This window comes from Lithobates pipiens, unplaced genomic scaffold (assembly GCF_037356315.1).
Source record: "Lithobates pipiens isolate NorthernLeopardFrog02 unplaced genomic scaffold, aLitPip1_a1.2 Scaffold_133, whole genome shotgun sequence".
NCBI lineage: Eukaryota > Metazoa > Chordata > Amphibia > Anura > Ranidae > Lithobates > Lithobates pipiens.
The window spans coordinates 33,900-47,468 of record NW_027507722.1 but is presented as its reverse complement, the minus strand read 5'-3'; the positions used below and the strand labels follow the sequence as shown (position 1 = coordinate 47,468).

At 58.2% G+C, this 13,569-nt stretch overlaps 1 protein-coding gene across 1 annotated transcript in view; it reads left to right on the top strand.

The window, feature by feature from the left end:
* The window catches only part of LOC143981289 (uncharacterized), a 28,497-nt gene extending 19,474 nt beyond the window's left edge, over positions 1–9,023 (top strand). The window contains exons 8-9 of the mRNA XM_077479088.1: positions 2,325–2,396; positions 6,749–9,023. Coding sequence (XP_077335214.1) covers positions 2,325–2,396; positions 6,749–7,001 — 325 coding nt within the window. The 3' untranslated portion in view covers positions 7,002–9,023. The remainder of the gene's footprint in view (positions 1–2,324; positions 2,397–6,748) is intronic.
* The last annotated feature ends 4,546 nt before the right edge of the window (positions 9,024–13,569 follow it).

Sequence of the window (13,569 nt, the reverse complement as noted above, 5' to 3'; positions counted from 1 at the left end):
CAGACTTGCTGTTGCCGGGTCTCTCATCCTGCTTTACCATCACTGGCTTTGAAAGAAAAGTATGGCCTGAGCTTTTTTTTTTTTTTTTTTTTTGGTCCTACTTCTTTTGGGTCACAGGAGAGCTCTTTAGTGACCCAGGATCAGCTGACAGAGGGCTATTGCCCACTGTTGGCTGACGTCACAGAGCCGTTTCAGAACAATAATGTCAAGATCCACCCAAATGTCTGACTGGCAGCAGGCTCAACTTTCCCAAGAGCCTGAGCCAGCCGCTTCCACCCCCTGCACAGCCCAGCGCACATGTAAGTTCTGGAGCGGTAGAGAGCGGTGACTGACAGTCACCGCTCTCTGCTTAGAGCTGATCGGTCATGTGATCACTCAGTTCTCAGAGAGCCTTCTGATTCTGTCTCCCCTACTCTTCTCACCGCTGGAAAGTCTTCCTCGTGGAAAGTGTACCATCCTACATGGAAGGCTTATGTCGTCTGGTGTTAAGCTCCTACATTACATGCATTTGTCATGGGACAGATTTTGGCCTTGGCCATTCTGTTTCCATTCCTTGGTTAGAGCCTTTGTGAAGCTTGTCACAAGGACTGTTCCTCCTGTGCGGCCCCCCCCTTGTCTGTGTGCAACTCCTCGTCTCCGTGGGACTTGCTTTGATCTCGTCTGTTCTGCAGTCTTCTCCATCTGAGCGTCTCCGACAGACTCCCTTGTTGCTCCTGATGCACAGGGTGATCCTATTGGCTGCCATTACCATGGCCCACAGGATCTCGGAGTTAACTTTGCCTTCCTGTAGGGAACCCTCCCAGGATAAGAAGGTGGTTTCTTCATTCCTCCTGAAGGTGGTTTCTTCATTCCTCCTGAATCAGGACGGTGTGCTGGCTTATTTTTGTCCTAAACATCCTGAAAGGAAGGCGCTACACGATTTGGAGGTTGTTGGAGCTTTTCACATTCATCTGAAGTCTTCAGCTTTGTTTCTTCAGTCTGATTCCCTGTTTGTTCTGCCTGAAGGTTCTCGCTGGTTAATCCTCTAATTCTCTGGGGATTCGTTGGGCTCATTTCTCGGGTATCGAGGACAAGGTTCTCCTTTCCTGATCCACTTCACCAGGCGTCGGTGCTTCTTGGGCTATTGAGCATCAATCTTCTGCTTAGGTTTGTAAAGCTGTCTTCTCTTTACACATTTACTAACTTCTACCATGTAGATGTTCAAGCCTTGGAGTGGGCCAGTTTTGAGCAAATGGGCTTCCAGTTGACCTTGTAGCAGGGTCCTCCCTTGCTCTGTTTTGGTTCTGGCTGGGTTGACCAAGTAGTGGGGTCCTTCCCTGCCCAGGTAGGAGGGATCATGTGACCTGCCAAGCGGAAGGGTTATATCCTCTGCCAGGTTTACGTTGTGGTCTGTGTCTTTTCACTTCCAGTCATGTGACAAGAGTAGAGATTAAAGGTGACTCCTTCCAACATGGGAGCAGTAACATCCCACCAGTCCAAACACAACCCCCATACACCGAGACCCCTGGGTACACGGCCCCCCATACACCGAGACCCCTGGGTACACGGCCCCCCATACACCGAGACCCCTGGGCACACGGCCCCCATACACCGAGACCCCTGGGCACACGGCCCCCATACACCGAGACCCCTGGGCACACGGCCCCCCATACACCGAGACCCCTGGGCACACGGCCCCCCATACACCGAGACCCCTGGGCACACGGCCCCCCATACACCGAGACCCCTGGGCACACGGCCCCCCATACACCGAGACCCCTGGGCACACTGCCCCCCATACACCGAGACCCCTGGGCACACGGCCCCCCATACACCGAGACCCCTGGGCACACGGCCCCCCATACACCGAGACCCCTGGGCACACGGCCCCCATACACCGAGACCCCTGGGCACACGGCCCCCCATACACCGAGACCCCTGGGCACACGGCCCCCCATACACCGAGACCCCTGGGCACACGGCCCCCCATACACCGAGACCCCTGGGCACACGGCCCCCCATACACCGAGACCCCTGGGCACACGGCCCCCCATACACCGAGACCCCTGGGCACACGGCCCCCCATACACCGAGACCCCTGGGCACACGGCCCCCCATACACCGAGACCCCTGGGTACACGGCCCCCATACGTCGGGGCCCCTGCCTAGATGCCCCCCCCCCCCATACACGAGACCTCTGTATCCGCTTTTTAGATGTGAAATGTTGGCTTTGTCTCGGGACGTCACATGGTTTATCTTTGTCTATAACATGAGCCTATTTACAGATGTATCCTTCAATAACATAAATTAGTCTGTCTGTCTGTCTGTCTGTCCCGCTTCTACAGATTGCAGAAAGACGACTTCAGCCTGGAGGAGATCTACACCAACAAGAATTACCACACACCCACCGAGAAAAGGTCCGCACACAGCCCTCATGTCACCAATAAAAATGGGGCAGACAGGGAAGGATGAGGGATGTGACCCAGTCACCGGGGAAGGGGGAGGGATGTGACCCATTCACCGGGGAAGGGGGAGGGATGTGACCCAGTCACCGGGGAAGGGGGAGGGATGTGACCCATTCACCGGGGAAGGGGGAGGGATGTGACCCATTCACCGGGGAAGGGGGAGGGATGTGAGCCCAGTCACCGGGGAAGGGGGAGGGATGTGAGCCCAGTCACCGGGGAAGGGGGAGGGATGTGAGCCCAGTCACCGGGGAAGGGGGAGGGATGTGAGCCCAGTCACCGGGGAAGGGGGAGGGATGTGAGCCCAGTCACCGGGGAAGGGGGAGGGATGTGAGCCCAGTCACCGGGGAAGGGGGAGGGATGTGAGCCCAGTCACCGGGGAAGGGGGAGGGATGTGAGCCCAGTCACCGGGGAAGGGGGAGGGATGTGAGCCCAGTCACCGGGGAAGGGGGAGGGATGTGAGCCCAGTCACCGGGGAAGGGGGAGGGATGTGAGCCCAGTCACCGGGGAAGGGGGAGGGATGTGAGCCCAGTCACCGGGGCAGACGGGGAAGGATGAGGGATGTGAGCCCAGTCACCGGGGCAGACGGGGAAGGATGAGGGATGTGAGCCCAGTCACCGGGGCAGACGGGGAAGGGTGAGGGATGTGAGCCCAGTCACCGGGGCAGACGGGGAAGGAGGAGGGATGTGAGCCCAGTCACCGGGGCAGACGGGGAAGGAGGAGGGATGCGAGCCCAGTCACCGGGGCAGACGGGGAAGGGTGAGGGATGTGAGCCCAGTCACCGGGGCAGACGGGGAAGGGTGAGGGATGTGAGCCCAGTCACCGGGGCAGACGGGGAAGGAGGAGGGATGTGAGCCCAGTCACCGGGGCAGACGGGGAAGGAGGAGGGATGTGAGCCCAGTCACCGGGGCAGACGGGGAAGGAGGAGGGATGTGAGCCCAGTCACCGGGGCAGACGGGGAAGGAGGAGGGATGTGAGCCCAGTCACCGGGGCAGACGGGGAAGGAGGAGGGATGTGAGCCCAGTCACCGGGGCAGACGGGGAAGGATGAGGGATGTGAGCCCAGTCACCGGGGAAGGAGGAGGGATGTGAGTCCAGTCACCGGGGCAGACGGGGAAGGAGGAGGGATGTGAGTCCAGTCACCGGGGCAGACGGGGAAGGAGGAGGGATGTGAGCCCAGTCACCGGGGCAGACAGGGAAGGAGGAGGGATGCGAGTCCAGTCACCGGGGCAGACAGGGAAGGAGGAGGGATGTGAGTCCAGTCACCGGGGCAGACAGGGAAGGAGGAGGGATGTGAGTCCAGTCACCGGGGCAGACGGGGAAGGAGGAGGGATGTGAGTCCAGTCACCGGGGCAGACGGGGAAGGATGAGGGATGTGAGCCCAGTCACCGGGGAAGGGGGAGGGATGTGAGCCCAGTCACCGGGGCAGACGGGGAAGGATGAGGGATGTGAGTCCAGTCACCGGGGCAGACAGGGAAGGAGGAGGGATGTGAGTCCAGTCACCAGGGCAGACGGGGAAGGAGGAGGGATGTGAGTCCAGTCACCGGGGCAGACGGGGAAGGGGGAGGGATGTGAGTCCAGTCACCGGGGCAGACGGGGAAGGATGAGGGATGTGAGCCCAGTCACCGGGGCAGACGGGGAAGGATGAGGGATGTGAGCCCAGTCACCGGGGAAGGGGGAGGGATGTGAGCCCAGTCACCGGGGAAGGGGGAGGGATGTGAGCCCAGTCACCGGGGCAGACGGGGAAGGATGAGGGATGTGAGTCCAGTCACCGGGGCAGACGGGGAAGGATGAGGGATGTGAGTCCAGTCACCGGGGCAGACGGGGAAGGATGAGGGATGTGAGCCCAGTCACCGGGGCAGACGGGGAAGGATGAGGGATGTGAGCCCAGTCACCGGGGCAGACGGGGAAGGATGAGGGATGTGAGTCCAGTCACCGGGGCAGACGGGGAAGGATGAGGGATGTGAGCCCAGTCACCGGGGCAGACGGGGAAGGGTGAGGGATGTGAGCCCAGTCACCGGGGCAGACGGGGAAGGAGGAGGGATGTGAGCCCAGTCACCGGGGCAGACGGGGAAGGAGGAGGGATGCGAGCCCAGTCACCGGGGCAGACGGGGAAGGGTGAGGGATGTGAGCCCAGTCACCGGGGCAGACGGGGAAGGGTGAGGGATGTGAGCCCAGTCACCGGGGCAGACGGGGAAGGAGGAGGGATGTGAGCCCAGTCACCGGGGCAGACGGGGAAGGAGGAGGGATGTGAGCCCAGTCACCGGGGCAGACGGGGAAGGAGGAGGGATGTGAGCCCAGTCACCGGGGCAGACGGGGAAGGAGGAGGGATGTGAGCCCAGTCACCGGGGCAGACGGGGAAGGAGGAGGGATGTGAGCCCAGTCACCGGGGCAGACGGGGAAGGAGGAGGGATGTGAGCCCAGTCACCGGGGCAGACGGGGAAGGAGGAGGGATGTGAGCCCAGTCACCGGGGCAGACGGGGAAGGAGGAGGGATGTGAGCCCAGTCACCGGGGCAGACGGGGAAGGATGAGGGATGTGAGCCCAGTCACCGGGGAAGGAGGAGGGATGTGAGTCCAGTCACCGGGGCAGACGGGGAAGGAGGAGGGATGTGAGTCCAGTCACCGGGGCAGACGGGGAAGGAGGAGGGATGTGAGCCCAGTCACCGGGGCAGACAGGGAAGGAGGAGGGATGCGAGTCCAGTCACCGGGGCAGACAGGGAAGGAGGAGGGATGTGAGTCCAGTCACCGGGGCAGACAGGGAAGGAGGAGGGATGTGAGTCCAGTCACCGGGGCAGACGGGGAAGGAGGAGGGATGTGAGTCCAGTCACCGGGGCAGATGGGGAAGGATGAGGGATGTGAGCCCAGTCACCGGGGAAGGGGGAGGGATGTGAGCCCAGTCACCGGGGCAGACGGGGAAGGATGAGGGATGTGAGTCCAGTCACCGGGGCAGACAGGGAAGGAGGAGGGATGTGAGTCCAGTCACCGGGGCAGACGGGGAAGGAGGAGGGATGTGAGTCCAGTCACCGGGGCAGACGGGGAAGGGGGAGGGATGTGAGTCCAGTCACCGGGGCAGACGGGGAAGGATGAGGGATGTGAGCCCAGTCACCGGGGCAGACGGGGAAGGATGAGGGATGTGAGCCCAGTCACCGGGGAAGGGGGAGGGATGTGAGCCCAGTCACCGGGGAAGGGGGAGGGATGTGAGCCCAGTCACCGGGGCAGACGGGGAAGGATGAGGGATGTGAGTCCAGTCACCGGGGCAGACGGGGAAGGATGAGGGATGTGAGTCCAGTCACCGGGGCAGACGGGGAAGGATGAGGGATGTGAGCCCAGTCACCGGGGCAGACGGGGAAGGATGAGGGATGTGAGCCCAGTCACCGGGGCAGACGGGGAAGGATGAGGGATGTGAGTCCAGTCACCGGGGCAGACGGGGAAGGATGAGGGATGTGAGCCCAGTCACCGGGGAAGGGGGAGGGATGTGAGCCCAGTCACCGGGGCAGACAGGGAAGGAGGAGGGATGTGAGTCCAGTCACCGGGGCAGACAGGGAAGGAGGAGGGATGTGAGTCCAGTCACCGGGGCAGACGGGGAAGGAGGAGGGATGTGAGTCCAGTCACCGGGGCAGACGGGGAAGGATGAGGGATGTGAGCCCAGTCACCGGGGAAGGGGGAGGGATGTGAGCCCAGTCACCGGGGCAGACGGGGAAGGATGAGGGATGTGAGTCCAGTCACCGGGGCAGACAGGGAAGGAGGAGGGATGTGAGTCCAGTCACCAGGGCAGACGGGGAAGGAGGAGGGATGTGAGTCCAGTCACCGGGGCAGACGGGGAAGGGGGAGGGATGTGAGTCCAGTCACCGGGGCAGACGGGGAAGGATGAGGGATGTGAGCCCAGTCACCGGGGCAGACGGGGAAGGATGAGGGATGTGAGTCCAGTCACCGGGGCAGACGGGGAAGGATGAGGGATGTGAGTCCAGTCACCGGGGCAGACGGGGAAGGATGAGGGATGTGAGCCCAGTCACCGGGGCAGACGGGGAAGGATGAGGGATGTGAGCCCAGTCACCGGGGCAGACGGGGAAGGATGAGGGATGTGAGTCCAGTCACCGGGGCAGACGGGGAAGGAGGAGGGATGTGAGCCCAGTCACCGGGGCAGACGGGGAAGGATGAGGGATGTGAGCCCAGTCACCGGGGCAGACGGGGAAGGAGGAGGGATGTGAGCCCAGTCACCATGACCATTCCAGTTTATAAAAGTTTGGAAGAAGCAGAAGAGTGGTTGTGATGTGGTGGAATGATTCTTGTCTCTTTCCTCCATACAGAAAATTTGAAACCATATTTGAAGAGCCAGTAATGAAGGGTGGTACTCTCCTCCTTACAAGCCAACGCCCTCTGCGAAGAATTATGGTATTTAAGAACAGCAACGCACCACGCAGAAAGAAAAAGAAAGGACGAGGAGGTGGACGCACCCGCAGCTGTGTGGCCAACAAAGCAAGCGTGAATGCTGATCTGTTACTGCAGCACAAACTGGACCAGCTGGAGGTTGAACTACAAGAGGAGATGGAGCTGAACTAGATGATACCACCGTGACCAATGCCTTTATCTCTCCACCAGGACTGCCTTATGTGGTGGGCCTCTATCTCCCAGCACTGCCTTATGTTGTCATTTATCTCCCACGGCCGGCTTATGTGGTGGTCAGCTGTTTTCCTGGCCCAGCTTGTGTGTTAGTCCTCTGTCTCCCGAGACTGGCTTGTATGATCATCTATCTCCCGGGGATGGCTTGGTCTGTAGTCCTCCATCACTGGGGTCAGCCTATGTTATAGTCATCTGATTTCCTGGGATGTTGAAGTGGTTGTCACCTATCTACCGAGGCCGGCTCATTTGTAGTTATGTTTTACGGGGCTGAAGGAAGGTGGTAGTTGTTGGTTTCCCAGGTCTGGCATGTATTGTAGTTATCAGTCTTATGGGGCCAGGTTATGTTGTAGTTATCAGACTCCTGGGGCCGGTTTAATATTTTGGTCATCTGTCTCCTGGCATCGACTTGCAGTATGTTGTAGTCGTTTTCCTGGGTTAAAGTGTTTGTCTATCTCCCAAGGCCGGTGAAAGTGGTGGTTGTCAGTTTCCCGGGGCCAGTTGAAGTTGTAGTCATCGGTTTCATGGGGCCAAATGAAATGTTTGTTGTCCATCTCCCAGGGCCAGTTGAAGTGGTAGTCGTCTATCTCCCAGGGCCGGTTCTCCCGGGGGCCAGTTGAAGTGGTAGTCGTCTATCTCCCGGGGCCAGTTGAAGTGGTAGTCTATCTCCTGGGGCCAGTTGAAGTGGTAGTCGTCTATCTCCCGGGGCCAGTTGAAGTGGTAGTCGTCTATCTCCCAGGGCCTGTTCTCCTGGGGCCGGTTGAAGTGGTAGTCGTCTATCTCCCGGGGCCGGTTGAAGTGGTAGTCGTCTATCTCTCAGGGCTGGTTGAAGTGGTAGTCGTCTATCTCCTGGGGCCGGTTGAAGTGGTAGTCGTCTATCTCTCGGGGCCGGTTGAAGTGGTAGTCGTCTATCTCTTGGGGCCGGTTGAAGTGGTAGTCGTCTATCTCTCGGGGCCGGTTGAAGTGGTAGTCGTCTATCTCTCTGGGCCGGTTTAAGTGGTAGTCGTCTATCTCTCGGGGCCGGTTGAAGTGGTAGTCGTCTATCTCTCGGGGCCGGTTGAAGTGGTAGTCGTCTATCTCCCGGGGCCGGTTGAAGTGGTAGTCGTCTATCTCCTGGGGCCGGTTGAAGTGGTAGTCGTCTATCTCCCGGGGCCGGTTGAAGTGGTAGTCGTCTATCTCTCGGGGGCGGTTGAAGTGGTAGTCGTCTATCTCTCGGGGGCGGTTGAAGTGGTAGTCGTCTATCTCTCGGGGCCGGTTGAAGTGGTAGTCGTCTATCTCTCGGGGCCGGTTGAAGTGGTAGTCGTCTATCTCTCGGGGCCGGTTGAAGTGGTAGTCGTCTATCTCCCGGGGCCGGTTGAAGTGGTAGTCGTCTATCTCTCGGGGCCGGTTGAAGTGGTAGTCGTCTATCTCTCGGGGGCGGTTGAAGTGGTAGTCTATCTCTCGGGGCCGGTTGAAGTGGTAGTCGTCTATCTCTCGGGGCCGGTTGAAGTGGTAGTCGTCTATCTCTCGGGGCCGGTTGAAGTGGTAGTCGTCTATCTCCCGGGGCCGGTTGAAGTGGTAGTCGTCTATCTCCCGGGGCCGGTTGAAGTGGTAGTCGTCTATCTCTTGGGGCCAGTTGAAGTGGTAGTCGTCTATCTCCCGGGGCCGGTTGAAGTGGTAGTCGTCTATCTCCCGGGGCCGGTTGAAGTGGTAGTCGTCTATCTCTCGGGGCCGGTTGAAGTGGTAGTCGTCTATCTCCCGGGGCCGGTTGAAGTGGTAGTCGTCTATCTCTCGGGGGCCGGTTAAAGTGGTAGTCGTCTATCTCTCGGGGGCCGGTTGAAGTGGTAGTCTACACACAACGATTTGGAGATATTCAGAGGTCTAGTGTGTGTGATGCTTTTTGCAGACTCTGGATATATTGTATTATGTATATACTGTATGTGCCACGTCCGTTTTGTTTGCTAATAAATATTGTGCCTAGTTTTCCTTTCTGGTGTTATGTGGAATGATATTAATGACGCTCACCCTCGGACTCTTTTCTACACTCTCTAACTCACATCTTCAACCTCTCCCTCTCTTCTGACATCTTCCACAAACTCTCTAAAACACGCACTGGTCACCCCTATAGTTAAAAAGTCCTCACTGGACCCCACTGATCTTGGCCTGCACCCCATCTCCTTGCTCCCCCTTTCCTCCGATCTACAACTGACTGAGCGACCACCTCACTGCGACCTTCATCCCCCTTCCGTCTGAAACTCGCGCCACAGACACCGTCCCCCTAAAACTCCCAAATGATCTGCTAACAGCTGGACCCTGGATTCTGTCCTCCTAATCCTGGACCCCTCTGCTGCCCCCGACATGGTGGACTACCCCCTCCCCCTCACCAAAACTACTTTGGTCTCCGTGTTCTCTTCTCTGGTTCTTATCCTACCTATCCCACCGCACCTTCAGTGTCACAATTCTACTCCTCTCCTCTTCTTCCTCCGAGTCCCCCCAAGGTTCTGTTCTTGGTCTGCTCCTCTTCTCCATCCACACCTCCTCCCTGGATCAGATGATGGCTTCCAATACCATCGCTACGCCATTGGCACCCAAATCTATCTCTCTAACCTTCATCGGTCTCCTCATCTATCACTTATTTACTAACAGACATATCAGCCTGGATGTCACACCACTTCCTCAAACTACCCAAAACCGAACTCACCATATCCCTTCCCCCGACTTCTCTGTCACAATCAACAGCTCAACTATCAGCCCCCCCATTCCAGGGTGCTCGGTGTAATCCTGGACTCAACCCTCCTTTCCACATCCACTTTCCAAATCTCGCCGCCTCAACCTCCGCAACATATTCAACCTACGCCTCCTACTAACCGACGACACCACAGACCTAATCCACTCCCCGGTCATCTCCCACCTCCCTCCTCATTGGATCACCTTTACATAGACTCCTCCCCCTTCATCATGAATGCTGCTGCCAATCACCCTTACCAAACACTCTTCATCTGCTGCCCCTCCCACCACTGGTCTCCATTCAGTGTCCTCCACCCCTCTCTACCAATCCCTCCACTGACCTCCATTCAGTGTCCTCCACCCCTCTCTACCAATCCCTCCACTGACCTCCATTCAGTGTCCTCCACCCCTCTCTACCAATCCCTCCACTGGTCTCCATTCAGTGTCCTCCACCCCTCTCTACCAATCCCTCCACTGACCTCCATTCAGTGTCCTCCCCCCTCTCTACCAATCCCTCCACTGACCTCCATTCAGTGTCCTCCACCCCTCTCTACCAATCCCTCCACTGATCTCCATTCAGTGTCCTCCACCCCTCTCTACCAATCCCTCCACTGACCTCCATTCAGTGTCCTCCACCCCTCTCTACCAATCCCTCCACTGGTCTCCATTCAGTGTCCTCCACCCCTCTCTACCAATCCCTCCACTGGTCTCCATTCAGTGTCCTCCACCCCTCTCTACCAATCCCTCCACTGGTCTCCATTCAGTGTCCTCCACCCCTCTCTACCAATCCCTCCACTGGTCTCCATTCAGTGTCCTCCACCCCTCTCTACCAATCCCTTCACTGACCTCCATTCAGTGTCCTCCACCCCTCTCTACCAATCCCTCCACTGACCTCCATTCAGTGTCCTCCACCCCTCTCTACCAATCCCTCCACTGACCTCCATTCAGTGTCCTCCCCCCCTCTCTACCAATCCCTCCACTGATCTCCATTCAGTGTCCTCCACCCCTCTCTACCAATCCCTCCACTGGTCTCCATTCAGTGTCCTCCACCCCTCTCTACCAATCCCTCCACTGACCTCCATTCAGTGTCCTCCCCCCCTCTCTACCAATCCCTCCACTGATCTCCATTCAGTGTCCTCCACCCCTCTCTACCAATCCCTCCACTGACCTCCATTCAGTGTCCTCCACCCCTCTCTACCAATCCCTCCACCGATCTCCATTCAGTGTCCTCCACCCCTCTCTACCAATCCCTCCACTGGTCTCCATTCAGTGTCCTCCACCCCTCTCTACCAATCCCTCCACTGACCTCCATTCAGTGTCCTCCACCCCTCTCTACCAATCCCACCACTGGTCTCCATTCAGTGTCCTCCACCCCTCTCTACCAATCCCTCCACTGACCTCCATTCAGTGTCCTCCACCCCTCTCTACCAATCCCTCCACTGGTCTCCATTCAGTGTCCTCCACCCCTCTCTACCAATCCCTCCACTGGTCTCCATTCAGTGTCCTCCACCCCTCTCTACCAATCCCTCCACTGACCTCCATTCAGTGTCCTCCACCCCTCTCTACCAATCCCTCCACTGACCTCCATTCAGTGTCCTCCACCCCTCTCTACCAATCCCTCCACTGGTCTCCATTCAGTGTCCTCCACCCCTCTCTACCAATCCCCCCACTGACCTCCATTCAGTGTCCTCCACCCCTCTCCACCAATCCCTCCACTGATCTCCATTCAGTGTCCTCCACCCCTCTCTACCAATCCCTCCACTGACCTCCATTCAGTGTCCTCCACCCCTCTCTACCAATCCCACCACTGGTCTCCATTCAGTGTCCTCCACCCCTCTCTACCAATCCCTCCACTGACCTCCATTCAGTGTCCTCCATCCCTCTCCACCAATCCCTCCACTGGTTTCTCCATTCAGTGTCCTCCACCCCTCTCTACCAATCCCTCCACTGGTCTCCATTCAGTGTCCTCCACCCTTCTCTACCAATCCCACCACTGGTCTCCATTCAGTGTCCTCCACCCCTCTCTACCAATCCCTCCACTGACCTCCATTCAGTGTCCTCCACCCCTCTCTACCAATCCCTCCACTGACCTCCATTCAGTGTCCTCCACCCCTCTCTACCAATCCCTCCACTGACCTCCATTCAGTGTCCTCCACCCCTCTCTACCAAACCCTCCACTGGTCTCCATTCAGTGTCCTCCACCCCTCTCTACCAATCCCTCCACTGACCTCCATTCAGTGTCCTCCATCCCTCTCCACCAATCCCTCCACTGGTTTCTCCATTCAGTGTCCTCCACCCCTCTCCACCAATCCCTCCACTGGTCTCCATTCAGTGTCCTCCACCCTTCTCTACCAATCCCACCACTGGTCTCCATTCAGTGTCCTCCACCCTTCTCTACCAATCCCTCCACTGACCTCCATTCAGTGTCCTCCACCCCTCTCTACCAATCCCACCACTGGTCTCCATTCAGTGTCCTCCACCCCTCTCTACCAATCCCTCCACTGACCTCCATTCAGTGTCCTCCATCCCTCTCCACCAATCCCTCCACTGGTTTCTCCATTCAGTGTCCTCCACCCTTCTCTACCAATCCCACCACTGGTCTCCATTCAGTGTCCTCCACCCCTCTCTACCAATCCCACCACTGGTCTCCATTCAGTGTCCTCCACCCCTCTCTACCAATCCCTCCACTGACCTCCATTCAGTGTCCTCCACCCCTCTCTACCAATCCCTCCACTGACCTCCATTCAGTGTCCTCCACCCCTCTCTACCAATCCCTCCACTGACCTCCATTCAGTGTCCTCCACCCCTCTCTACCAATCCCACCACTGGTCTCCATTCAGTGTCCTCCACCCCTCTCTACCAATCCCTCCACTGACCTCCATTCAGTGTCCTCCATCCCTCTCCACCAATCCCTCCACTGGTTTCTCCATTCAGTGTCCTCCACCCCTCTCTACCAATCCCTCCACTGGTCTCCATTCAGTGTCCTCCACCCTTCTCTACCAATCCCACCACTGGTCTCCATTCAGTGTCCTCCACCCTTCTCTACCAATCCCACCACTGGTCTCCATTCAGTGTCCTCCACCCCTCTCTACCAATCCCTCCACTGGTCTCCATTCAGTGTCCTCCACCCCTCTCTACCAATCCCTCCACTGACCTCCATTCAGTGTCCTCCATCCCTCTCCACCAATCCCTCCACTGGTTTCTCCATTCAGTGTCCTCCACCCCTCTCTACCAATCCCTCCACTGGTCTCCATTCAGTGTCCTCCACCCTTCTCTACCAATCCCTCCACTGGTCTCCATTCAGTGTCCTCCACCCTTCTCTACCAATCCCTCCACTGGTCTCCATTCAGTGTCCTCCACCCCTCTCTACCAATCCCTCCACTGACCTCCATTCAGTGTCCTCCACCCCTCTCTGCCAATCTCTCCACTGGTCTCCATTCAGTGTCCTCCACCCCTCTCTACCAATCCCTCCACTGGTCTCCATTCAGTGTCCTCCACCCCTCTCTACCAATCCCTCCACTGACCTCCATTCAGTGTCCTCCACCCCTCTCTACCAATCCCTCCACTGGTCTCCATTCAGTGTCCTCCACCCCTCTCTACCAATCCCTCCACTGGTCTCCATTCAGTGTCCTCCACCCCTCTCTACCAATCCCTCCACTGACCTCCATTCAGTGTCCTCCACCCCTCTCTACCAATCCCTCCACTGGTCTCCATTCAGTGTCCTCCACCCCTCTCTACCAATCCCTCCACTGGTCTCCATTCAGTGTCCTCCACCCCTCTCTACCAATCCCTCCACTGACCTCCA